Source organism: Xenopus tropicalis, chromosome 2 (genome assembly GCF_000004195.4).
Source record: "Xenopus tropicalis strain Nigerian chromosome 2, UCB_Xtro_10.0, whole genome shotgun sequence".
Taxonomy (NCBI): Eukaryota; Metazoa; Chordata; class Amphibia; order Anura; family Pipidae; genus Xenopus; species Xenopus tropicalis.
The window spans coordinates 18,720,682-18,747,113 of record NC_030678.2 but is presented as its reverse complement, the minus strand read 5'-3'; the positions used below and the strand labels follow the sequence as shown (position 1 = coordinate 18,747,113).

The 26,432-nt window shown below is 42.5% G+C and overlaps 1 protein-coding gene across 1 annotated transcript in view; it reads right to left on the bottom strand.

The window, feature by feature from the left end:
- Positions 1-778: 778 nt before the first annotated feature.
- mrpl39 (mitochondrial ribosomal protein L39) overlaps positions 779-26,432 on the bottom strand; it is a 53,794-nt gene continuing 28,140 nt past the window's right edge. The window contains 7 exon segments of the mRNA NM_001011362.1: positions 779-878; positions 3,742-3,789; positions 6,870-7,023; positions 7,561-7,626; positions 12,840-12,952; positions 14,484-14,551; positions 21,808-21,907. Of these exon segments, the coding sequence (NP_001011362.1) occupies positions 828-878; positions 3,742-3,789; positions 6,870-7,023; positions 7,561-7,626; positions 12,840-12,952; positions 14,484-14,551; positions 21,808-21,907 (600 nt within the window). The 3' untranslated portion in view covers positions 779-827.

Sequence of the window (26,432 nt, the reverse complement as noted above, 5' to 3'; positions counted from 1 at the left end):
GTGCAAGTCCAGGCGCCCCAGATGTGCAAGCCCAGGCGCCCCAGATGTGCAAGCCCAGGCGCCCCAGATGTGCAAGCCCAGGCGCCCCAGATGTGCAAGCCCAGGGACACCAGATGTGCAAGGCCAGGGACACCAGATGTGCAAGGCCAGGGACACCAGATGTGCAAGGCCAGGGACACCAGATGTGCAAGGCCAGGGACACCAGATGTGCAAGCCCAGGCGCCCCAGATGTGAAAGGCCAGGCGCCCCAGATGTGCAAGCTCAGGGACCCAAGATGTGCAAGCTCAGGGACCCAAGATGTGCAAGCCCAGGCGTCCCAGATGTGCAAGCCCAGGCGCCCCAGATGTGCAAGCCCAGGCGCCCCAGATGTGCAAGCCCAGGCGCCCCAGATGTGCAAGCCCAGGCGCCCCAGATGTGCAAGGCCAGGGACACCAGATGTGCAAGGCCAGGGACACCAGATGTGCAAGGCCAGGGACACCAGATGTGCAAGGCCAGGGACACCAGATGTGCAAGGCCAGGGACACCAGATGTGCAAGCTCAGGGACCCAAGATGTGCAAGCTCAGGGACCCAAGATGTGCAAGCCCAGGCGCCCCAGATGTGCCAGGCCAGGAGCCCCAGATGTGCCAGGCCAGGAGCCCCAGATGTGCCAGGCCAGGGACCCAAGCATCTCAGACTCTAAACACTGCAGCTCAGGATTCACCGTATGGAACCTGTGTTCAGTTTAAAGCCTCAGATCTATATGTTCAGTACCGCACAGTAAAACAACTTGCATCCCAATTGCTCATTTTTTTTTTTTATTAACATTTATACAAAACCATAAGAAAAGTTACACAGGACTCGGTGGCTGTTCTGGCTCCTGATTGTGTTCTTCTGTGACCTACGAGTAAAAAAAGTGGTAAACATATTTTAACGAGTAAAATGACAAATCTCTAATTACATTCATGGCGTGAAGCGTGCGCTGCAGCCCCCTGCCAGAAACTGCGCCCGGAGTGGCATAACTCACAAGGGCCTGATAGATGTGTCAATTCGACAAGAATTTGCTCCCGTCGACGCGCCTTCATTCCCGCTCAGTGCACAGGGCCAATTATCATGGAAACGGTAGGAAGCATTTTTTTCCCCTGAATACTTTCCCCTGCATATTTAAAATGTAATTATGTACAAAACTATAAAAGAAAGGCTGCTAAATGAGTTAAAGGGGAAGTATTACTTTCGGGCAAGGCTGTTCTGCTCCAGCCCGGCGTGTTTATCCGGCTAAAGTGTGTAGCTATTTTTCTGCATAATTCTATGCACTGAATATTTTATATCCAAATTACGGCCCTGCTTGGTTTGCAACATTTATAATTTAGATGTCTTTTTTTGCAATTTAGATGCATTTTTTCCTATATAATTCTAGCCACTAAATATTTTATATTGAAACTACTGCTGAGCTTCTTTCTAAGCATTAGGATCTGTCTGTGGTTGCACATTCCCTAGCCCTGAGCCAGTCCTTTAGAGAGATGGGTCCTATAGTGAGATAAGGCATAAAATAATGATAGTTCCAGAATATTCCTTAAATGTGGGACTTGAAAAATCCAAATGTAAACTTGCCCAGTGCCGTGCAGCATATGGGACCACTGAGGCTTTGTGGGCAAGGGTTGCCACATCAAGCACCCAAACTATGTAACAATATGGGGTGACTATGCCCATTTTGTTATGACTTTATAATGTATTGAGAGAATAAAGTGCTACACATGAACAGGGCTGTCTCGGGGGTACAGGATGTATCGGAGTCAGGGGCCCTGTAGGGCCCAAAATGGAAAAGTGTGAATTGCAGGTCATGAAAGAATCAGATCAAGGGTATGTCCTTACGTTCCAGGGGCATTTTTTTATTTCATTGGACCACCACACAGGGGTCCAAGGTGACCAGTTGAAGTATCCCAGGGTGAGGGCCTCACTTAGTAGTATGGGGCCACCTACGGGGGTCCCCAATACACCGAGAAAATAAATTTTAGGCCAGAGCTCGGTTGGGTAGGCCCGCTTGGGGTTCCCATACAGATAAGCTGCCAAATCGGTCTAAATCGGCAGCTGCAACCTGCCGTGTATGGCCACCTTTACCCACAATAACTCAACCTGCACCCAACTGAAGGTGAAATTTGGCTGCACTATTTATACCCAAGCCCAACACCCACCTTTAGTGATTTTAGAGGTAGGAGTATTTGCAGACATGTCACTAGAGCGGGGTGGAAAACACATGGTGACTCCACTGGGGGTCTAGGTTATACATCACCAGAAGGAAGACCAATTAAACCCGCCACCAGTGTGGTTGTCGGCCTGTGCCTGCATGACCAGGGAATTCCGCGAGGTTTGGGCCAACCCGCCCGTACCTAGTCCACAGTAATCAAAACCTCAGGGCTGAAGTTATGGGCATGTCTTCTGTTCTTGTGATCTAATTTTACTTGAGTCACATTAGCTTCGAAATTATTTTAAAGAGTGCAAAAGTGAGACATCCAGGGAGAAGGTTCCCAGCTCATTATGTTGTTTGTAACGAGTGCAGCTCAATGTTAATCATTTATTCATAACTTCTATCATCACGTATCCTCATTTCACTGGAACTGCTTCTCTTATAGACAAATATATAAGTTTATTGCTCTTCTGTGTTCTCTCGGCACCATCTCCCCCCCCAAATCAAGACAAACACTAAAGGGAAGCAAAGTTCTACAGAAGAAGAGCTGGAAGTTATTTCAAGAAATATAAAAGTTGTGGAACTCCAGCTGGTCCCTGCGTGTAGCTAGCACAAACACGGTGCTCGGAAAAATCACCCACGGCTTCTTGATCGTGCCCACAGAGAAAGGAGTCGCCTTTGATGTTTTTAGCCTTATATCTTGGGCATTTTAAGCCTTACAATAACTTTCATTCCCATGTAAGGATGTATGGATGGAATGTACAGCACAAACCATTTGTCGCAAGTATGTTCCAAATCTATGGGCCACTTGGATTCCTAAGGGCACCACTATAATGTATATACTATAGTATAGTATGCACAAAGACCCCTGTTTAACGTACATTTTATGAAGAATGCAGGCTTGCACAGGCAGAATTCACTTTGATAAAAAGTCCTGCTTGGATTGAGCACTGTAATGGTTAAGCTGAGCTCAGAAGAGGAGGTTAGGAGAATAATAATAGCAGACAGCTAGAGCGGAGTTTGGGAACCAGAAGTGCCATGTCTTCATTGGCTGCTAGACTGGAAGGTGTGTTCAGTAAGCTGAGCTGGAATGAACTGAGCATGCCCAGGAGCCAACAGCCGAAGTAAATTACTGAGGGAGGGGCCGAGTGGGTTACAGTAGGAGAAATCAAAGTGATTAAGGGGATGCTTCAGCTTTACATCCAGAGTGGCAGCTATTTAAAGACTTCAAAGAGGCTGTTCACTAATTAAATTTTTTGTGTGTGGGGTTTACATGTCCTTTAACTACCACCAACCATGTGTATGGATTTTCAACTAAAGCCGGCCATTATTGGCCCAGAAGCAATAAGTAGTGATTAGCATGGGTGCAGATTGCAGAGAGGGTGGGAGGGAGATACAGGTGCTTTCTGGCCTCTACTTTACCCCCCTGCTCTGATGATAGGTAGTTAAGCCACTGCTGGCCAATAAGGTTGCACAGTTATGAACCCCTAGAATGTCTGTTTTTAAAAATGGTAGTGCAAATGTAGGTATATATGTATACTTATGTTCCATGCATAACCAGTAACATAGAGAATCTTACCAGTCTCTGTGATCTCGTCCGCAACCTGTTCCAGACAGTGTGATGAGCCTGCAGGAAACACTTTATAGTTAAACAAGCATCATGGTTTACTTGCCAATGTATAGTAGGGCATGAAAATCAGGTACCATTCCGAGGAGACAAGTTATTGGTATAAATAATGGCACAGGAAATAAGAAAGACATTCAGCTATACACAATGATATAGAGCACAGATATTAGGGGTCATTTACAACCTGCCAAGCATGCTTTTGGATGCAATGGCTATGTTCTTTTTTTTTTTTTTTACCCAAAATTCACATGGCCATTATGTATTGTGTCCAATATATCACAACGGCATCACTTTGCCAATTCTTTAGGCACAAGTTTTTTGCACCAACAGATGCGGGTTGTTGTGGGAACCCTTCAAGGGTATTGGTAGCTCCAGGGTTCCCCATTGTCAAAAGACGGACTGGTGCAAGCTTTTCAAATTGAATATATGGGAAAATACGAGCTCTGAGCGCAGCCACGCCGCTCTGAATGCAGCTTTTATTAAAGAGCACCACACAACACAGAAACCCCTAATAAACTTATAACTGTAATCTGTTCCTTCAAAAAGTATGAATAAATACCATTTTTATATGCTGAAATCCAGCTGCAAAACAGTTCTTCTCTTTCTGCCTCATTTAAAGTCCTGGCAGAGGAGGAGGGACTAAAACACTGATGTACTGATAAATTGTAACAATTTCTCGACTACTGTTGTAGTCCCAAAGTAGTCAGCCAGATCAGCAGGGGAAGAGGGGGCCGGGTTTAGGGAACTGTTGCAAACCATATTATTATATTAAAAATCAAAAAAGGCTGCATATTTTTTACCTGATGTATATGGCATGTATATGGTTTGAAATTATGTTTACTTTTCAAAAAGCTTAAGTTTTGATTGGGTGAAGTTCCCTTTAACCAACCTGCCAGTGCATTTACTATCCTCGTGAATATTGGTAACTACATGTTGTACTTAGATCTTTTGTGTCTGACAAAGCGTTAACACAATTTTACACTGCAATTCTCTGTTGCAAAGACAAAACGTTAGCTTGCTGGATTCCGACGTAGAATTACCCAGGGGGTGTTGCAAGGGAGAAAAATCGCCACTTCTGAGAATGTAATAGTTCCGCCATTGTAGAATCCTATATAAAAGCATTTGGTTGCAGTGGGGTAGAACACAGCGCTTACTTATTCAGTGTACAGTCACCTGGGAATATCTCAAATGTATGTAAACAATGGGGCTTTGTAATTACACCGGACGCAACACAAAGCAGATAACAGCTATTTGTAGAAACCCGACTTTCATTATCTTAAATAGCACCACTTGAAGGTGCCACACAAAAATCAATGCAACCAACTGGGTATTAAACAGTTCAATGAAGGTTTTAAATGTCCTTCCTGTTTGCTAAATTCAGTTAGCCCTGTAAATATTAAGCAGGGTTTTTTTCTTTATTCCATTATTATCAAAAGTACAGTCACATATGTTGACTTGCACCTGGCATTTTATAAACCTACATATGCAATTTTTCTCTTTTTTTGCCAACATGGGAATTAAGTATCTTGGAATGATAAATCTGTTTATTTATGGCGCTTGCAGACAAAATAGGATGCAGAGCAATGGCAGCCTCTGGTAGGCAAAACATATTTTAATGGAAAACTTGTGATGTAGGGAGAGATTGTGCTTATGGTATCAATGGGGATAATAGCCTCTGGGAAGGGACTGGGGCTGTGGGATAGCAGGTATAGTAGGGAGAGATGGTGCCTATAGTAGCAGTGGGGATAATAGACTCTGGGAAGGGACTGGGGCTGTGGGATAGCAGGTATAGTAGGGAGAGATGGTACCTATAGTAGCAGTGGGATAATAGCCTCTGGGAAGGGACTGGGGCTGTGGGATAGCAGGTATAGTAGGGAGAGATGGTGCCTATAGTAGCAGTGGGATAATAGCCTCTGGGAAGGGACTGGGGCTGTGGGATAGCAGGTATAGTAGGGAGAGATGGTGCCTATAGTAGCAGTGGGGATAATAGCCTCTGGGAAGGGACTGGGGCTGTGGGATAGCAGGTATAGTAGGGAGAGATGGTGCCTATAGTAGCAGTGGGATAATAGCCTCTGGGAAGGGACTGGGGCTGTGGGATAGCAGGTATAGTAGGGAGAGATGGTGCCTATAGTAGCAGTGGGATAATAGCCTCTGGGAAGGGACTGGGGCTGTGGGATAGCAGGTATAGTAGGGAGAGATGGTGCCTATAGTAGCAGTGGGATAATAGCCTCTGGGAAGGGACTGGGGCTGTGGGATAGCAGGTATAGTAGGGAGAGATGGCGCCTATAGTAGCAGTGGGGGGATAATAGCCTCTGGGAAGGGACTGGGGCTGTGGGATAGCAGGTATAGTAGGGAGAGATGGTGCCTATAGTAGCAGTGGGGGGATAATAGCCTCTGGGAAGGGACTGGGGCTGTGGGATAGCAGGTATAGTAGGGAGATATGGTGCCTATAGTAGCAGTGGGATAATAGCCTCTGGGAAGGGACTGGGGCTGTGGGATAGCAGGTATAGTAGGGAGAGATGGTGCCTATAGTAGCAGTGGGATAATAGCCTCTGGGAAGGGACTGGGGCTGTGGGATAGCAGGTATAGTAGGGAGAGATGGCGCCTATAGTAGCAGTGGGGGGATAATAGCCTCTGGGAAGGGACTGGGGCTGTGGGATAGCAGGTATAGTAGGGAGAGATGGTGCCTATAGTAGCAGTGGGGGGATAATAGCCTCTGGGAAGGGACTGGGGCTGTGGGATAGCAGGTATAGTAGGGAGATATGGTGCCTATAGTAGCAGTGGGGGGATAATAGCCTCTGGGAAGGGACTGCGGCTGTGGGATAGCAGGTATAGTAGGGAGAGATGGTGCCTATAGTAGCAGTGGGGGGATAATAGCCTTTGGGAAGGGACTGTGGCTGTGGGATAGCAGGTATAGTAGGGAGAGATGGTGCCTATAGTAGCAGTGGGGGGATAATAGCCTCTGGGAAGGGACTGTGGCTGTGGGATAGCAGGTATAGTAGGGAGAGATGGTGCCTATAGTAGCAGTGGGGGGATAATAGCCTCTGGGAAGGGACTGGGGCTGTGGGAAAGTAGCTTACCTTCAAATGCCATGGCAAAGACAGCCCTTGGAACCTGCGCACATGTTCAGATGGGATGTTTGCCAGGGAATGGCCTGCTGTCACCTCATACTGCTGACAAAAACTTGTCCTTGGAATGTGAGGTCCTTCAGTGAGGTCCACAAAATCACCAAATCTAAAGAGCATCATGAACACGTCACACAGATATTCATCTAATGGTTTTTATGAAACAGTTCAACTGTATTTTTTTCCATCATTTAGATAAATGGTGCTGGGTTTGACAAACAAAGGGTTATACCCAAACATTGGGTTGCAGGGCTTTTCCCCATGGAAAACTATACCCCCCCAAACAATGTAGGTCTCTATAAACATATATTGCATAAACATGTAAAATCCTGCTTCATCTAAATAAACCATTTTCAGAAAAATATACTTTTTTAGTAGTATGTGCTATTGGGTAATCCTAAATAGAAAATTGCCATTTTAAGAATTAAGGGCCGCCCCTTGGGATCATGGGATTCTCAGTGCACACAAACAAGGTCACTTAACATAATATAAACTATTGGCTATGTACTCATTCTGGGGGTATAGTTTTCTTTTAAGATAAAAAAAAAAATCAAAGGGATAATCATGCAGTTAAGCTGCACTGGCAATGTGTGTGCTCTCCCCTCATAACGTCCTGACACCGCCGATGCCAAGGGAAAATACCGACCTGTGCACAGTCACCAGTCCCTGGGGGTTCTGAGATGCTTTTTCTTCAGCCATGATCAGTTTGTAACTACAAAGAAAAAAACACACGTCGTCAATAAAATACAAACAAAACTATACATATATACTGTATATATAACTAGACTTTTTTTCTAGTCATAAAGATATTAGTGGTTTCTACACTGCTAACTGAAAACAACAGCGCCACCTGCTGGTTTGTGACCTTGAGATATTGCTCTGCTTAGCAAAGATCACCTGATATGGTCATTTCTATGCAATACAACAAGGTGTTCCTTTTCCAAAGGTGGCCATACACAGGCAGATTTAGTCAGGCTGCTTTTGCAGCTTATTAACCTCCGACAGGCTTAAAGAATAAGTAAACCTTTTTTTTCTATCAGTAAAATTACTCTAAACAACCTCCAGAATTACCTACCTTTGTCCCAGCATTCTCTCTGACCTGGTTCCTCCGTTAGAAGTTGATCGTTTTTCTTTGCTTCCTTGTGCAAAGTGAAACACCGCCCCACTTCCTGTTCAATTCTCTATTCAATTTGACTACCTGTAGTTGACCTGGAGAGCCTTCTGGGCATGCCTGGAGGCAGCAGGAGCCAGTCTGTGTATTAGCAGGGTTTTTTTTTTTATGAGACCTGAACAGGAAGCAGGGGCGGGGCTTCACCCTGCACAAGGAAGCAAAGAAAAACGATTAACTTCTAACTGAAGTTCTAAAAAGGTTTACTTATTCTTTAAGGTGCCCATACATAGGGGGATACTAGTTGCTGATATTGGTCCTTTAGACCGATTCTGCAGCCTATCTGCCCTTGTATGGGCACGAACGACGGACCTGCCTGACATCTGGCCTGATGAGGCCTATACCCGCCGCTCTAATTCTATCGTTTGGCCCTGGACCAAATTAGCCCAATATCACCCACCCGTAGGTGGGGATATCGTAACAAGAACTGCTCACTTGGCGACCTTGCCAAGAAAGCAGTTCTTAGTGTGTATGGCCACCTTTACCCAACCAGTCGAAAACCAGGCAGATGTCGATCAGGAAGAGTTGATTTACCCCCATTGGATTGAGGACCGCATCAGCTCATTCAGCCTCACTCTACGGCTCATATTCCCCTCATTCTAATGCCAACATGTGACCCAAGAGCCAAACAACTGCATTAGAACAATACTGCCTACCTAAGGTGGGCATGTCAGGGGAAAGTTTGGTGAGCAGTGTATGGCCAGTTAGGGTATATGAACAGCAGGTGGCGCTGTTGTTCCAAATGTATTATATTGGCAGTGTCAACACTAATATCTTAAAAACTACAAAAAATATATATATATATTTTTTTTTTTTTTTTTTTTGCAAAAGTACTAATTTGTCTTGAGGGTTTACTTAAAATTTCAAGTTTGATAGTTGCGGGGAAAAAAAGATCATTCAGATATCCAAAAATTAACAAAAAAAAGGATTGCAAATTGTCCTACAACAGTACTGTCTATGGGATGCTAGACTTTAATTAAAGTACCCCTTTAAACAAATGCTCCATTGAAGAACTTGCCCATTACCATCCGGAATAAAAGCCTAAGTTTGCTTCCTCTCCACCCATGCAGCAAGTTAATGTTTCCAAACAGCGGATACACTTGTTGCAGTAATACAACCGTTTCCAATATCCTAAACTCCGGAACCGATTAAGGATTAATTCCGAAGCCTTGCAAAATCCAATCTTATAGATCGTGGAAACATTAGCAGTAATTTGTAGTTTAGGTGCAAATCGGTTGGTTCTATTCATGAATATTTCCATTACGGCTAATCATTCAGAATGGCTGATAACACAAATTAGAAACCATCTGCAGCTAGGAATATGGGGGGGGGGGGAAGATGCGTACGCTGGAGCGTGCCGGGGAATGCTATGGTAAATTTGCGCCGCCGCTCGGCTATGAGGGCTGAGGAGCCGCCAGAGTTTTCATTCCGACCACTTGTGCTGAATTGAAGCAGACAGAGAGCAGAACAGGGTTGCAGGGAAAGTCAGAACAGGGATAAATATTTCATGTGGAAAGAAATACATGTTGTGTTCATTTATGTTGGTTTTTGCTATAGAGTGCTTGCGAGAAAATCAACTCTTTCTTTTTCAATCTCATACAAAAAGTAGTCTGCACCCAGCAACAGTGAATAGGGAGAAACCAAATAAATAAGACAACTGAGGCTTGATGCAACTGATTTCTTTCTATCTCCGGCTGGAAATGTAAAATGCTATCTGGCTGAGGGGTCGTTGACCCTAGCAACCGGCAAGCACATATTAATCATGAGACAACAGCAGGATACAGCATTCATACCAGTGTTCAGAAGTTATAACCAAAACCCAGTACAGGTATGGGATCCCTTATCCAGAAACCCGTTATCCAGAAAGCTCCGAATTATGGAAAGCCCGTCTCCCATAAACTCCATTTTAATCAAATAATTCAGAATTTTAAAACTGATTTCCTTTTTCTCTGTAATAATAAAACAGTACCTGTACTTGATCCCAACTAAGATATAATTACCCCTTATTGGGGGCAGAACAGCCCTGTTGGGTTTATTTAATGGTTAAATGATTCCCTTTTCTCTGTAATAATAAAACAGTACCTGTACTTGATCCCAACTAAGATATAATTACCCCTTATTGGGGGCAGAACAGCCCTATTGGGTTTATTTAATGGTTAAATGATTCCCTTTTCTCTGTAATAATAAAACAGTACCTGTACTTGATCCCAACTAAGATATAATTACCCCTTATTGGGGCAGAACAGCCCTATTGGGTTTATTTAATGGTTAAATGATTCCCTTTTCTCTGTAATAATAAAACAGTACCTGTACTTGATCCCAACTAAGATATAATTACCCCTTATTGGGGGCAGAACAGCCCTATTGGGTTTATTTAATGGTTAAATGATTCCCTTTTCTCTGTAATAATAAAACAGTACCTGTACTTGATCCCAACTAAGATATAATTACCCCTTATTGGGGGCAGAACAGCCCTATTGGGTTTATTTAATGGTTAAATGATTCCTTTTCTCTGTAATAATAAAACAGTACCTGTACTTGATCCCAACTAAGATATAATTACCCCTTATTGGGGGCAGAACAGCCCTATTGGGTTTATTTAATGGTTAAATGATCCCCTTTCTCTGTAATAATAAAACAGTACCTGTACTTGATCCCAACTAAGATATAATTACCCCTTATTGGGGGCAGAACAGCCCTATTGGGTTTATTTAATGGTTAAATGATTCCCTTTTCTCTGTAATAATAAAACAGCCAAAACAATCCTTTTGGGTTTAAATAATGTTTTATTAATTTTTTAGTAGAGGTATGGAGATCCAAATTACGGAAAGACCCCTTATCCGGAATACCCTTGGTCCCGAGCATTCTGGATAACGGGTCCTATACCTGTATTTACATCACTGCATGGCCTATTCTTAGTAACTTTGCAATTGGTCTTTTTTTTTTATTTTTCATTGTTTTTCTTCTTCTCTTGTTAGCTTTCAAATGGGGGTCACTGACCCCAGCAGCCAAAAACTATTGCTCTGTGAGGCTACAACTTTATTGATATTTTATATTACTAGTCTTTCTATGTAGGGCCTTCTGTATTCCTGTTCCTTTTACAAGCCACTGCCTGGTTACTAGGTTAACTTGGGCCCTAGCAACCACAAAGCTGCTGAAATTCCAATCTGGATTCAAAAACCTCAAATAATTAAAAAATAGACCAAAAAATAAAGACCAAATGCAAACTGTCTCAGAATAGCCTTCTCTACAGCATACTTAAAGTTCATTTTAAGGTGAACAACAACTTTAAGGGCACTATGGTAAGTGCTATTAGGTTTAAATCCAAGGAATGAATTTCTGATGCAAACTTTTTTATATATTTACAACCACAGATGCTGTGTGCAAAATGAAATTTTGAGCACAGGTTGCCAAGTTTTTTTACCCTCAATGCAGCATTTTCATCCCACAATTTCAGTGCAAGGTGGTGATGAACTTTTGGCTGATGCATTAAACACACACACAGTTGCTCAAGCGAGCAATTGGACATGGTTCTGCTGAAAAAAAGGTTGTATATATTACCTTTACAGCATTGGCAGAGCCACACAATACAAACCAGACATACGATGGACATATTATAGCTGAAATCTATCATTATAAAAGGATCAGAGTCAGTGACTCCACCTCATATTTCATAAGGAGACTCTCTAAAGAACAGTAGATCTCATTTTAAAAACTATACAATTGCTCTCAAAATTAAGAGATAGGAGAGAGCTCCTCCTAGTGGCCAAAACTAAAACTAAGAATGGTATGGAATATACAATGAAATATATAAGACCGAAAGACTGGTGGGATCATTTACGATCCCAGTGCAGCAAGCAAAGTGTGATTTTGAGAACAATCACCAATATTTCCAAAGTCCGGTTGGTGTCACTTCTGGTGTTCGGCATGCTAGTTACATAGTTACATAGGGTTGAAAAAAGACCAGAGTCCATCAAGTTCAACCCTTCCAAGTAAACCCAGAACACACAACCTATACTTACTAATCTATACACTCACATACATAAACTATATATACAACCACTAATACTAACTGTAGATATTAGTATCACAATAGCCTTGGATATTCTGCTATGCTAACTTATCCAGGCCCCTCAAGTTATGTGGGAACCCAATTCTTTAGAAGCTGTGCTGTGCCCATTGACAAAGGGAGCTGAGGGAACCCTGCAGCTACTGCCTGTGGCTGTAGTTAAGTTCCAGAGTTGTTCTTTGGCCGCAATGCTCAGTTTGGATCAGGCAGACAGCTGCTGTGAGCGCAACAACATGGAAGTGCAAGGAGCACATTTTGACGCAAGTGCCTTCAGGGAAATTTGTGCACAACTGTGCTTGTGGTTGTAAATGAGCCCTTAGGCCTGCAGTACTAATGTGAGTTATTCTTAGAACTGGTTTATGTTAGGCAGGTAAATATTCTATGGATAATTAAGAGTCATCAACAAATATATTGATGGGAACATAGAACAATTAAAGTTAAGGAAGATTTATTTAAGTGTTCCTGTGCAACCCCTACCTAGAAATATGCCTGCAGCTTGAGTCAGGGGGACCTGGCAGTGGATTGGCACAGAACACAATCTGATACTACAGAATACTCTAGGCACAGCTGAGCAAAGTCTTAGCAGCCCCAAGGTTGCCCTGCAGCCAACTCCAACTCAAATTCAACCCAGACCTAATTCCCCCTACAAACCAATGAGTAGGTAGCGAAAACAAAAGTTAAAACTTACGGACTGTGCTGAAATATTTCCTTGGCAACTTTCTCTTCTACTTCCAAAGACTCGAACGGCAGGTCCTTGTGAATAAGGCTGTGCGCTTCCCTAGTGAGGGATCGGAGATTCTCCTTTACAGAAAATACAGAGAGAACAATGTGAGCAGCGTCCTTTGCAGGGAGGAAGGGAGAACATCTTTATTCAACACACACAATGGGGCTCATCCACTAACAATCCGTAACACTGCTATTGCAGACATATTAGTCATGGAGTGACCTGGTCACATACTTGCATTGCTTGGGGCATGGATAAAGGCCACAAACGGGACTTGTGCCAACTGTAGCCTGTAAAAAGGTTTGGGTTGTTCTGGCCTTGCCCATATTTACTTGCGGAAAGGGAACGCAGCAGCAGCTTTTCCGTTAGTAGATTTCAGGGAAATATGAAAGGGAGGATGGTTGATTGTCTGTAGTAAAGCAATGTTTTGGTTTGAATATTCACTCTGAAGCACCCCTTTATCCACTTAGGAAGTGCATTTAAAGGCCTCAGCTTCCGTCCCACCCCTTACTGGCCCAGTACAATAGATACAAGGCCATTTTATCCCACAGTGGGTAGCAGTCCGGGAAAAGGCTTCCCGAAGGAGGCAGTGCATGGCATATCTGCAAGATGCAAGCTCTGCATTCTTCCATGTTTCTGATCCATTTGGCTCCAGATTGGTTGAGTTATGAAGCCAGCCCTACCACCCAACTCAGGGATACCCATAGTGAGCCAGGCTTTAGGGCAAAGAAACACGCGACAATTAGTAGCCGCAACTTTTTTAAAAGTTGACTAATGTGTCCCATGTGTCTTCGCCATTACCCCCCTGCACCCTTACCTCGTAACCATAGAGTACACTCCCTTAGTAGTTTATAATAGTAATATTGCACATAGAATAGTATATTTTACCCATTATGGCCCTCAGCTGAACAAGCCTTATAATAAACTGCGGTTTCGGAAACTACAGCATCAAGCCCATTTCTGTTTTTGTTGCAGCCAAGAGGACAGTCAAAAGCACAGCAAACATTCAGGGCAACTTTACTCATATGACTGCAACATGGCTCAATTAGCCGATTTGCGAGCTTACTAAGGATATCTAGGAAGCCTGCCTGTAACTGCACACTTACTGTTAAAGCCACAGAGCTAACGCCAGAAAATACCCTGCCATAGACAATACTGAGAACAATCCAGGATTGTGTTCGGGATTCGGCCAAGATGTGGCCTTTTTCAGCAGGATTCAGCTTTGGCCAAATGCACGCCTCTGGCCGGAACAAATATTGTGATTTTTTTTTTTTTTTGTCACATAAAAATGGAAGTTAAAAATTTTCCACCGCATGCCTTCCTTATCCTAACTTGCATATGCAAATTCTGATTCGTTTCGGTATTCAGCCAAATCTTTTGGGGGTTCAGCCCGATCCTAATAGTGGATTTGGTGCATCTCTGGTGCAGATAGGTGGTCAGTGTATAGGGGAATCAGCCTGAGCCTCCAACAACCTAGTTGTTCAGCCAAAAGCCAAACTACAGGGTCGTTACACTTAGCAGCCATTTTGTTAATTTTTGCGCAGTCTCAAACATTTCCATGTAGTAACCCCTTGGTTTCAGCTTGTCCCACATCATAAAATACAATACCTCTGTTGGGCGCCAGTCATCCAGCCTGCTGTCCAGTACTACATCATAGCAGAACGCTCCTGAGATCACTGCATGGTATAAAACAATAAATAGCGTTAGCCTGCAATACCCAATACTCTTACACTGTGCATTAACATAATATCTGAGACTAAAGGGCACTGGGGTAATTATACCACGAAAAATATATCTGCACCCACCCCATCTCTTTCCACTTCTCCAGTTTGGAAGTTCAGCAGCTATCTGGGTGGCTAGGGTCTTGTTTACCTTAGCAACCATATTATGTTACGTGACCTATTAAAGAATCTTGCCATACTGGAATATATATATATATCAGTAAATATTGCCCTTTTACATCCTTTCCCTTGAACCGCCATTTAGTGATGGGCTGTGTGCTCCCTCAGAGATCAGCTGACAGGAAATAATGCAGCTCTAACTGTAACAGGAAGTAGTGTGGGAGCAAAAGACAGAACTCTGCCCATTCATTGGCTGATGGAGCCTAGCATGTATGTGTGCCTTGGCTTGTTTGTGTGCACAGTGAATCCTATGATCCCAGGGGGCAGCCCTTAAAGAGATACTGACACTAGAAATGAAACCTTTTTTACATCTATCATAACATTGTCTTTGCATGAGCTTTATAATTTTGCCAAAAAAGTATTTACTGATGCTTTTCCATTCCCTATCTGATCCCCCATGTTCCCCTATAAGGAGGCGGCCATATTTGTGCAGCAGTAGGCTGTTAGCATTAGAAGCTATAACTGACAGGCTGAGAAGGGACAGTCAGGTTGGCAAAACAGTCAGGTTTAGGAACTTCAAGCAACAATTACATACAAAACCAGCCCTAACAGTGAAAAAAGATCAACATGACCTATAGGTAGGTTTTTATGTAGATTCATAATTTGAAAAGTTATTTTTTTCGTGTCAGTATCACTTTAATACTTAAAATGGCAGTTTGCTATTTAGGATTACCCAATAGCACATACTACTAAAAAAGTATATTTTTATGAAAATGGTTTATTTAGATGAAGCAGGGTTTTACATGTGAGCTGTTTATGCAATATATTTTTATAGAGACCTACATTGTTTGGGGTATAGTTACACCACCCCTTTAAAGTTGTATGCAACCTGCATGTTACATATAATATGCCTTTGGGCAGAGATGCAGGCAACTGTAGTGCTGTGATCACATGGGTTCAATACAGACAAGGGCCCTATTTGGGCAATACTGGCTTCTCATAATAATGACTAGAAGCATGAAGTGGCACTAGGGCTGGGAATGAGTAATTACACATAGTACTGTGCTGCATAATACGTCAGTGTTATAAGAATAAAGGATAACAGTGAGGGAACAGGTTTATTTTCAGCTTGCAATGGCACACTGCCACCTACAGGTCATGTGTGGTAACTGTGCTGCCATTCTGGCTCTTCCCTCCTGAGGGACAGTGCTTCCTACTAGGATAAATGGATGCATTTTGTATTTCAAAGAGTCATTTAGCAGCCTTTGATGATTTGTGTACAAAAAGCGCTTGTTTGATCAAATGCATTCAAGCCACAATGTCCGGCCTGCAGTGAGGCGCCTGTTGCGGAACTACTATTCCCAGCATCCCCTAGCAGACGGTTCTGAGCAGCAGAGTTTCCAGCTTCAAAAAATAATATTTACAGCTTGTGCATTGGAAATACGACCACGAGGAGCGAAGGCTTTTCGCAGCATATGCATGTTAAACACTTCTGTCAAATACTGTAAGTCATTTTGTCATGTGCTTTCCAGAACGCCGCGCTCATCTTCCTAAGTACTGAGGAAAACAACGCCATTAAAGTGAAATACAGTTATTATAGAATAAAGCACCCGGGGGACAGCTACAAATCCGGGACAGCGCAAACATAATTTATGGCGTGAGATTTACTAGATAGTATGGGAGGGTTTGCTGCATCACTGACCCACTAAACACACTCAATTAATCTAATTGAATATAAAATTGCTTTATTCTTGGACTGGACTAAAACAGCAGCTCTTGGAGGGGGTGGTGGAAAGAACACGTTGATGATTCTGGAATATAATGCAAGGTAATGTGGCACTGCCAGGCCACCGTTATCTGCTGTTCCCCATGGTTGCTGCCATTTTGCTAGTAGCGGAGTTAAAGGGGAGCCGTCACCCACACATAAAAACCTTAATTCATTAAATCATCCATACCTGTGATAAATGTATTTAAAAATCTGAGCTGTCAATCATATACTGCCTGCCCCGCCTCTATGCTGGAGGCATAGAGGCGGGGCAGGCAATATATGATGGACATCTCAGATTTTTAATTACAATTACTTTAACTTTCCATTGAGCACTTCATAGATATCCCCCAGATGGCAAATGCATACGATTTTGGGGGGATACAAAGCTTTGCCTTAATATGGTGCCGGCCTTCTGGCTCTGATTGTAAATTCCAAGACTGAAGGGGAAAAAAAATTAAACAATTTATATAGTGTAAGTAAAGTGTATTTTGCGCAACTAACATGATAGAAATACATTTAAAGTAAGCCTGACACGTAGAACATATAGGAAGATTAAGGGGCACCTATCACCCCTATATTGTTTCCCCCACTAGAGGCAGTTGGGAAAAACTAGGGTTTTTTTGGGGTTTTTTTTTAAACTCCCCCGCCAGTGCTGGGCTACCCGCACCAGGAGGGAGCCCCCAGTACTAAGGTCCGCCTCTTAGGATTATAGGATTCACGGTGCAAACAAACCCCAAGGGCACACATACATGCTAGGCCTCATCAGCCAATGAATGGACAGAGTTCTGCCTTTTACTTCCTGTTACAGGAATTTCCTGTCAGCTGATCTCTGAGGGAGCACACAGACCATCACTAAATGGCGGCTCAAGGGAAAAGATGTAAAAGAGCAATATTTACTGATATACAGTGTATATATTCCAGTTTGGTAAGATTCTCTAATAGTTTATATTATACTAAGTGGCCTATCTGTTGGGTAAGCATTAATTCTGGGGTGTAGTTTTTCTTTAAAAGAAAAAAAAAATCTGTCCCCAGTTAATAACAGGTATATTTTTCCTTATTAACAACTGCAAAACCAACTGTACAACGTACAATGAAAGGCTTTTAATCACTTTTAAATCCCCAAAGCCCTAATTTATTGGCAATCCAAAACTGATTCTCTGGGCATCATAATGAGTTATTGACTATTTCCCTTTTAAACATCTCACTATTCTGAAAGCTTGGACTCCGGGTGCAGATGAAAAAGAAATCACGGAGCGAACACAACCTTGAATTACCGAGGGCTGTTGATTTTACTCGGCGCTCCTGCCCAAGGTAATATTTTTAAGGAACGGGAAATAAGACATTGCGGTCATTAGAAAAAGCCTAATTTATGAAGCATTTTGCATAGCGCTATGCAGCGTTCATTCATTTCCCTTCCAGACGAGAAGCTGAAGGATGCCAGATGAGCCTGGCAATGTGGCAAAACCCCTTTCCAAGCCTGTAAATCTTTCATTAATTAAAAATGCATGGCGTTTTATTTCATAATTCTGCTTTTGCATCGGAGGTTTCATCAATTCTTTATTAGATGCTGTTTATTGTTTTCATTATAGGGATACGGAGCAGTTTGCACGATGGGAGCCTCGGAGGATTAGAAGTTTTCTTGTTCTGACTCATCTGTCTATTTTAGATATCACTGGAACCATAAATGTATAATCAATTGGTTCTGACCATCTAACATCGGCATATTACTTTCTGTTGCATAAAAGAATTGATTGGGTCCCATTTGCTGCAGATGTTGTTTCTTCAAAAATAAACTCAGTTCCTGGATGGAAGAGCAGAGACAAGAATAGCACAGAAGCATGGATATCTGTAAATTTTAGCACACAGCAACAAAATATCCATGTTTGTGGTAATGTAGATTCAATTTCGTATTTATTGCCCCTAAATTATAGAGAACGGTGTGATTTCTAAGACCAAAAACTTCATGGCTTGCAGAAGTATGGTTGGAATTTTGGAGGTTCTTGGGGTATGGCTTGGTGTCAATGGACACTGCTGCAGTAGACTGGAGCTATTCCTTAAACCAGTGATCCCCAACCAGTTGACTCAACATGTTGCTCACCAACCCCTTGGATGTTGCCAGTGGACTCAAAGCAGGTGCTTATTTTTTAATTCCTGGCTTTAAGGCAAGCTGTAATTGCATTACAACCATGTGTACTGCCAAACAAAGCCTCCTGTTGATTGCTAGTCCACATTGGGCTACCAAATAACCAATCACAGCCCTAACTGGCCACCCCCTAGGAACTTTGTAAATGCTTGTGTTGCTCCCCAACATTTTTCAAGCAGCAAGCCAATGTCTTAAATTGCTCTTGCCTAGACTTGCACTCCTTGTTCAGACATCAGTAAGGCTATCACACTGGGCAGAGGCCTCTAGAGTGATCAGTCACTGACCTCAGTGATAAATGTTTGGCCATAATATTAGTTTCGGAGATGCTTTAGTATAGATTCATACTGCATAGGAAGTGTTTCATTGTTTCTCGTAAAGGTTTGGCTAACTGACTTAATTGGTCCTTTATATTATTTGAGAAATATATACCAGTAAAAAAATCCTAGCTCATCTCAAGCATATAAAAAAAACAAATATATAGATATGTAGGATCCCTTAATATATAAATAGTGTATGTATATAGGCACTTTCCAGGCATGTTCTTAATGGAGTCACAAATTTTCTCCGGAATTTTCAGTACTAGAACTATTAGACAGAAATATAGGGTTTTGCACAAGCAGCTAAACACAATCTTCTTAATGTTTTGTTTAAGGGCCCACCAGAGAACCTGCTATCAAGAGTCAGCCAGAGAACCTGCTATCAAGAGTCAGCCAGAGAACCTGCTATCAAGAGTCAGCCAGAGAACCTGCTATCAAGAGTCAGCCAGAGAACCTGCTATCAAGAGTCAGCCAGAGAACCTGATATATAGGGCCCAGCAGAGAACCTGATATATAGGGCCCACCAGAGAACCTGATATCAAGAGCCCACCAGAGAACCTGATATATAGGGCCCAGCAGAGAACCTGATATATAGGGCCCAGCAGAGAACCTGATATATAGGGCCCAGCAGAGAACCTGATATATAGGGCCCAGCAGAGAACCTGATATATAGGGCCCAGCAGAGAACCTGATATATAGGGCCCAGCAGAGAACCTGATATATAGGGCCCAGCAGAGAACCTGATATATAGGGCCCAGCAGAGAACCTGATATACAGTGGTGTGAAAAACTATTTGCCCCCTTCCTGATTTCTTATTCTTTTGCATGTTTGTCACACAAAATGTTTCTGATCATCAAAAACCGTTAACTATTAGTCAAAGATAACATAATTAACACAAAATGCAGTTTTTAAATTAAGGTTTACGTTATTAAGGGAGAAAAAAAACCTCCAAATCTACATGGCCCTGTGTGAAAAAGTGATTGCCCCCCTTGTTAAAAAATAACTTAACTGTGGTTTATCACACCTGAGTTCAATTTCTGTAGTCACCCCCAGGCATGATTACTGCCACACCTGTTTCAATCAAGAAATCACATAAAAAGGAGCTACCTGACACAGAGAAGTAGACCAAAAGCACCTCAAAAGCTAGACATCATGCTAGCTTTTGAGGTGCAAAGAAATTCAGGAACAAATGAGAACAAAAGTAATTGAGATCTATCAGTCTGGTAAAGGTTATAAAGCCATTTCTACAGCTTTGGGACTCCAGCGAACCACAGTGAGAGCCATTATCCACAAATGGCAAAAACATGGAACAGTGGTGAACCTTCCCAGGAGTGGCCGGCCGACCAAAATTACCCCAAGAGCGCAGAGACAACTCATCCGAGAGGCCACATAAGACCCCAGGACAACATCTAAAGAACTGCAGGCCTCACTTGCCTTAATTAAGGTCAGTGTACACGACTCCACCATAAGAAAGAGACTGGGCAAAAACGGCCTGCATGGCAGATTTCCAAGGCGCAAACCACTTTTAAGCAAAAAGAACATTATGGCTCGTCTCAATTTTGCTAAAAAACATCTCAATGATTGCCAAGACTTTTGGGGAAATACCTTGTGGACCGACGAGACAAAAGTTGAACTTTTTGGAAGGTGCGTGTCCCATTACATCTGGCGTAAAAGTAGCACAGCATTTCAGAAAAAGAACATCATACCAACAGTAAAATATGGTGGTGGTAGTGTGATGGTCTGGGGTTGTTTTGCTGCTTCAGGACCTGGAAGGCTTGCTGTGATAGATGGAACCATGAATTCTACTGTCTACCAAAAAATCCTGAAGGAGAATGTCCGGCCATCTGTTCGTCAACTCAAGCTGAAGCGATCTTGGGTGCTGCAGCAGGACAATGACCCAAAACACACCAGCAAATCCACCTCTGAATGGCTGAAGAAAAACAAAATGAAGACTTTGGAGTGGCCTAGTCAAAGTCCTGACCTGAATCCTATTGAGATGTTGTGGCATGACCTTAAAAAGGAGGTTCATGCTAGAAAACCCTCAAATAAAGCTGAATTACAACAATTCTGCAAAGATGAGTGGGCCAAAAATCCTCCAGAGTGCTGTAAAAGACTCGTTGCAAGTTATCGCAAACGCTTGATTGCAGTTATTGCTGCTAAGGGTGGCCCAACCAGTTATTAGGTTCAGGGGGCAATTACTTTTTCACACAGGGCCATGTAGATTTGGATTTTTTTTCTCCCTAAATAATAAAAACCCTCATTTAAAAATTGCATTTTGTGTTTACTTGTGTTATCTTTGACTAATAGTTAAATGTGTTTGATGATCAGAAACATTTTGTGTGACAAACATGCAAAAGAATAACAAATCAGGAAGGGGGCAAATAGTTTTTCACACCACTGTATAGGGCCCAGCAGAGAACCTGATATATAGGGCCCACCAAAGAACCTGATATATAGGGCCCACCAGAGAACCTGCTATCAAGAGCCCACCAGACAACCTGATATATAGGGCCCACCAGAGAACCTGCTATCAAGAGCCCACCAGACAACCTGATATATAGGGCCCACCAGAGAACCTGCTATCAGTGGCCGACCAGAGAACCACCAGGTGCAGCAATAAAACATTTTCGTCTGGAAAACACTAGTAACCCCACATTTGGCATACAACTGTTGGCCACAACTTTTCAGTGCCACTTCCATTTCAATGGACCGTCCATGTCAACCTAAATTTTACATGTTCAGGTTGTTCAGCCATGTCTAAACAACCAAAATTACTAGCCAATGTATAGTGGTCTTTACACTCAAGAGGGCATAACTCTTATTTTCATGAGTTACTATAAAGAGGACAATGACTATACATTACCTGGTATCTCTGGGGCTCTTATCAGATTCACCATATACTCCTCTTTGAAAGCATTTTCCAAAACGCAACCAAGTATCATGGCACAGGAACGCCAGTATGCCTGGAACAGAAAAAATGAGTTAAACAAATATTCTAGTAGAAAAGGAATACATTCTGGATCAATACTGGATCCTATAGTTTATTCATAACCACTGGCCCTAGCAACTGGGCCACACAAGGTTACCACCAAGGCCGCAGTCTCAAGTGTGCTGTAATAAAGCAGATAGCTGATAAGAAATACAAAATAGCCACAACAACAATTACATAGACTCACAATCAATCTGCTTTCGGGTTAGGACTCGAGAGCAAAACTTAGACTTGCCCTGGCGATACATGTGAGATAAGTAAGAAGGATTTAAAAAAAAAAAATCCTTACAATATGAAAGTAGTGCAGGACATCTTGTTGTACTTTAGGGCATTTAGTACAGTTTTTAGGGAGAACAACAGCAACAATCAAAATTAACCTTGCCAGTCTGAAACCATTTATTTTGCTGAATAGGACACATGCTACCTAGAGCAAATACTAGCACATCAAGTAGACATCAATAATAAGGATCAAGGAAGTGTGCCTTTCCAGGTTTTATCTGCCTAGGAGAGTCAGTATCTGGCACAGGCAGCAGCTCTAAAGGGTAATATTCCGAAGGTGGCCATACCCAATATGGAAACCTATGTGCTGGGACATATTGGGCTGATCCAGTTGTTTGTTTGGCCCTCGGGCCACTGATTGGATCATCACAAAGGTAGATGAAAGCTATCAGGTCTGGATCAACAATGCGATGCAGTCCTCGCCCTGACAGGATTTACCCTGCACGATAGCTATCTGGATAACTGTTGGTCAGATATCAGTCAGAGAGGAGGGCGAAGAGAGACCATACACGGTCAGATTAGCTGATGGCTTGGTCTGAAGAGGCCAAATCTGCATCTTAAAGGGGTTGTTTACTTTAAGTATGATGTAGAGCAGTGATCCCCAACCAGTGGCACGTGAGCAACATGTTGCTCTCCAACCCTTTGGATGTTGCTCCCAGTGGCCTCAAAGCAGGTGCTTATTTTTGAATTCTTGGCTTGATTCTTGGCTTGGGGGCAAGTTTTGGAGGCATAAAAACCAGGTGAACTGCCAAACAGAGTCTCCTATAGGCTGGCAGTCCACAAAAGGGCTACCAAATAGCCAATAACAGTCCTTATTTGGCACCCCCAGGAACATGTTTCATGGTCATGTTGCTCCCCAAGTCTTTTTACACTTAAATGTGGCTCACGGGTAGAAAAGGTTGGGGATCCCTGATGTAGAGAGTGCTATACTGAGACGGTTTGCAGTTGGTCTTCATTTTTTATTATTGCCTATTGATGTTTGTGATTCATTTTTTTATTACTTGCGGTTTTTGAATTATTTCAGCTCTCCAGTTTGGAATTTAAACAGCTTTCTGATTGCTAGGGTCTAATTAAACTAGTAACCAGGCAGTGATGTGAAAGAGACCTAAATATGAATAAAGCAGGGCTAAATCAAAAGATAAGTAGTAAAAAGTAACAATAACAATACTTTTTGTAGCCTGAAGGGGAACTACCCCTTTAATCTGCTTGTGTATGCTCATCTTAAGGATCATCATGATCATCCTATGATAAACTAAGTTACAGGAATAATGTGACCACTCAACTTTAAAGGGACAAGTGTTGAGGATTACTTTTTTTGATGAGTAAAAAAATTATACTCCCATGTTTAAACACACTATGGCCACACAAAAAACTATTTTTAATTGATAAGATACCACCCCCACCCCAATACGCAACCATTATGGCAGCGTCTACTCATTAATAAGGACTGAGATGGCTCTCTACACAGCTTGAACGTAGTCCATCCCTTTAACGGAGCATTTAATAAAAATAAAGTCAACTAACAGGATATATTTCCCATTTAAATCCTACAATGTGTGTTGGTCTCGAGGCCTGAATTGACCAAGTAATCCAATTGAAGGCTGTTACACGAACTTGTGCATTTAATAAAGCCTACTTTTATCCCAGGGATCAGGTTCATTTCAGAGAGCCTGTGGATAGCTCCTGCAGGAGGGATTATCTCCTTGCTAGAATTTTCATTTTGGTTATAGATGGCACTGGCGGCATTGTCAGGGAAAGTTTGCTTACTACTGAAAACAAGGCAATAGCAGGGAATCTACAGGGAGCAATAACACGCAGCGTTAAAGGGAACTGAAGTACTGTATAAAGTACTCTTCGATGGAAATAGAAGAAGGAATTTCCCAAATATACACAGCAGGGTTCCTTGAACTTCAAAGTTGTTACCCTACCCCCACAGAAAGAGGTTTACGTGCCTCTCCATTTCAATACAAGTATGGGACCTGTTAACCAGAATTCTCAGGACATGGGGTTTTTCGGATAAGGAAGCTTTCCATTATTTGGATCTCCATACCTTAAGTCTACTAAAAAATTATTTAAACAGAAATTAAGCCCAATAATATTGTTTTGGCTGCAAAAAGGATCCATTATATCTTAGTTGGGATCAAGTACAAGGTTCTGTTTTATTATTACAGAGAAAAGGGAATCATTTAACCATTAAATAAACCCAATAGGATTGTTCTGCCCCCAATAAGGGGTAATTATATCTAAAGGTCCCCATAAACGGGCCTACTATAGCTGCCGATATCGGTCCCTTGGACCGATTCGGCAGCTAATCGGCCTGTGTATGGGGAGAGCAGAGCGGCCTGGCCGACCGATATCTGGCCTGAAATTGGCCAGATCTCGATCGGCCAGGTTAGAAAATCCGGTCGGTTTGGGGACCGCATCGGCTCGTTGATGCGGTCCCCGAACCGACTGCCCCATTGCTGCCCACATAATCCGATTTACCAACGTAGCTGCATATAATTTTTAGTTTTTGAATCAGAGGAATATACAAATAATTTCCAGTTCCAACCACATGTACCCAGGTTAATGCCAGCAAACATAAGGGTGAAGACACGTGGGACGATTAGTTGGCGTGACTAATCACTGATGATTTGCGGCGCGCCAATTAGTTGCCAGGACTTTTTAAAAAGTTGAGCCAACTAATCACCTGTGTGTCTTTTCCCTAAATACTGCCCTTGAGCTTTGTAGACATGACACAGGTAAGATGTACTGCAAATAGTTTCAGTTCAGTTAAAAAGGCATATCCATAGGAACCATGGGGAAAGTTCTTTGGGGATGCTAAATAAAGGATGTGATTGGCTATTTGGTAGCCCCATGTGGACTGCTGGCCTGCAGGAGGCTCTGCTTGGAGTAAACCTGTGTCTTTGTGCTTCCAAAACTTGTCTCCAAGCCAGAGATTCCAAAATGGGCACCTACTTTGAGCCCACTGGGAGCAACATCCAAAGGTTGGTGAGCAACATGTTACCCCGGAGCCACTGGTTGGGGATCACTGCTATACAGCATGTGTACAGCTCCAGACCAGCTGGCTTGTGGCGGTCGCAGGAGGAGCACCAGCCCAGGGTCCAAGGCTAGCGTACAGAATTAGATTTCTCCTTTCCTTGTCCTTTAAAATAGTTCTGTAAAAGGCACACGTTTAAAAATACATATTTATAGATGTTACAAAATCCTCCCTAGCAGCAGCGTTTTACTTAGTAGGAAATGTCACTTAATGCAAGCGAATGTACTGGCGCCAGTAATCATATCCTGTGCTCACACACACAGATATATATATATATATATATATATATATATATAAATGCCAATTATAAAAGATTAGCCTCTACAAGAGCGCAGATATGGTCGGCTACAAAGAAAGTCTACTGCGAGAGCTTGGATCATGTCTTTTAATCTGAACGTTGTCTAACTCTTCTGCATGGCTTGGAAGTGCAATGTTTTATTCATTGTGACAATACGTTACATTACTGACACGGCGCCGTGTGATTTTGCTATCTTCCCTTTTCATAGACATGAATGCGAGATAATGTTATATGCATAAAAATACCCTGTTTTCATTTCGCTGTTTGCCAGAGATCAATTAAACCTCTGGTTCATCTGCGCTCAGTAGATTTTGATACATCTCCAATGAAACAATTGATTTGGTCTGAAAAGCCCTTTTTTTCCCCCTTGAGGCTGATTGCTGGGAATGGAGGTAATTCCGCCGAGTATGAGACTTTCGATTATTTTTTTTTTTTTTCCTCTCTGGCAAAAGGAAAAAAGAAAAAAAAAGGCAAAAGCTGAAGCGTTAAACGTCATTGGCTGGAGCAACAGACTAAATGCCAATCTAATCCCAAAAACAGAAGCTATTAACTTGGGAAATGGGGACCCCTGTAGTTCTTAACTGCTCCGCAGGAATCAAGGGCTCACGCAATTCCAATCTTATTAAAATAAAATTAAGAAAAAAAATCAATATCCAATTATGAAGCAGCTGTTTCTTCTTTTCAATAAACTTTCACATACTGGGGCTTTCAGTGAACCCTCTGCATGATCAAATATTTGTAATTGAAGGGCAAATAAAGTACAACTGAAAATATTTGTTTTTTATGTACATTTAATTAGGGCTGGATGTTTGTCTCTTATTGTTTAAAATTCTTGCTGGAATCCCCTGAATGGTCATGGGGCTGATTCACGGCCTGCGCATA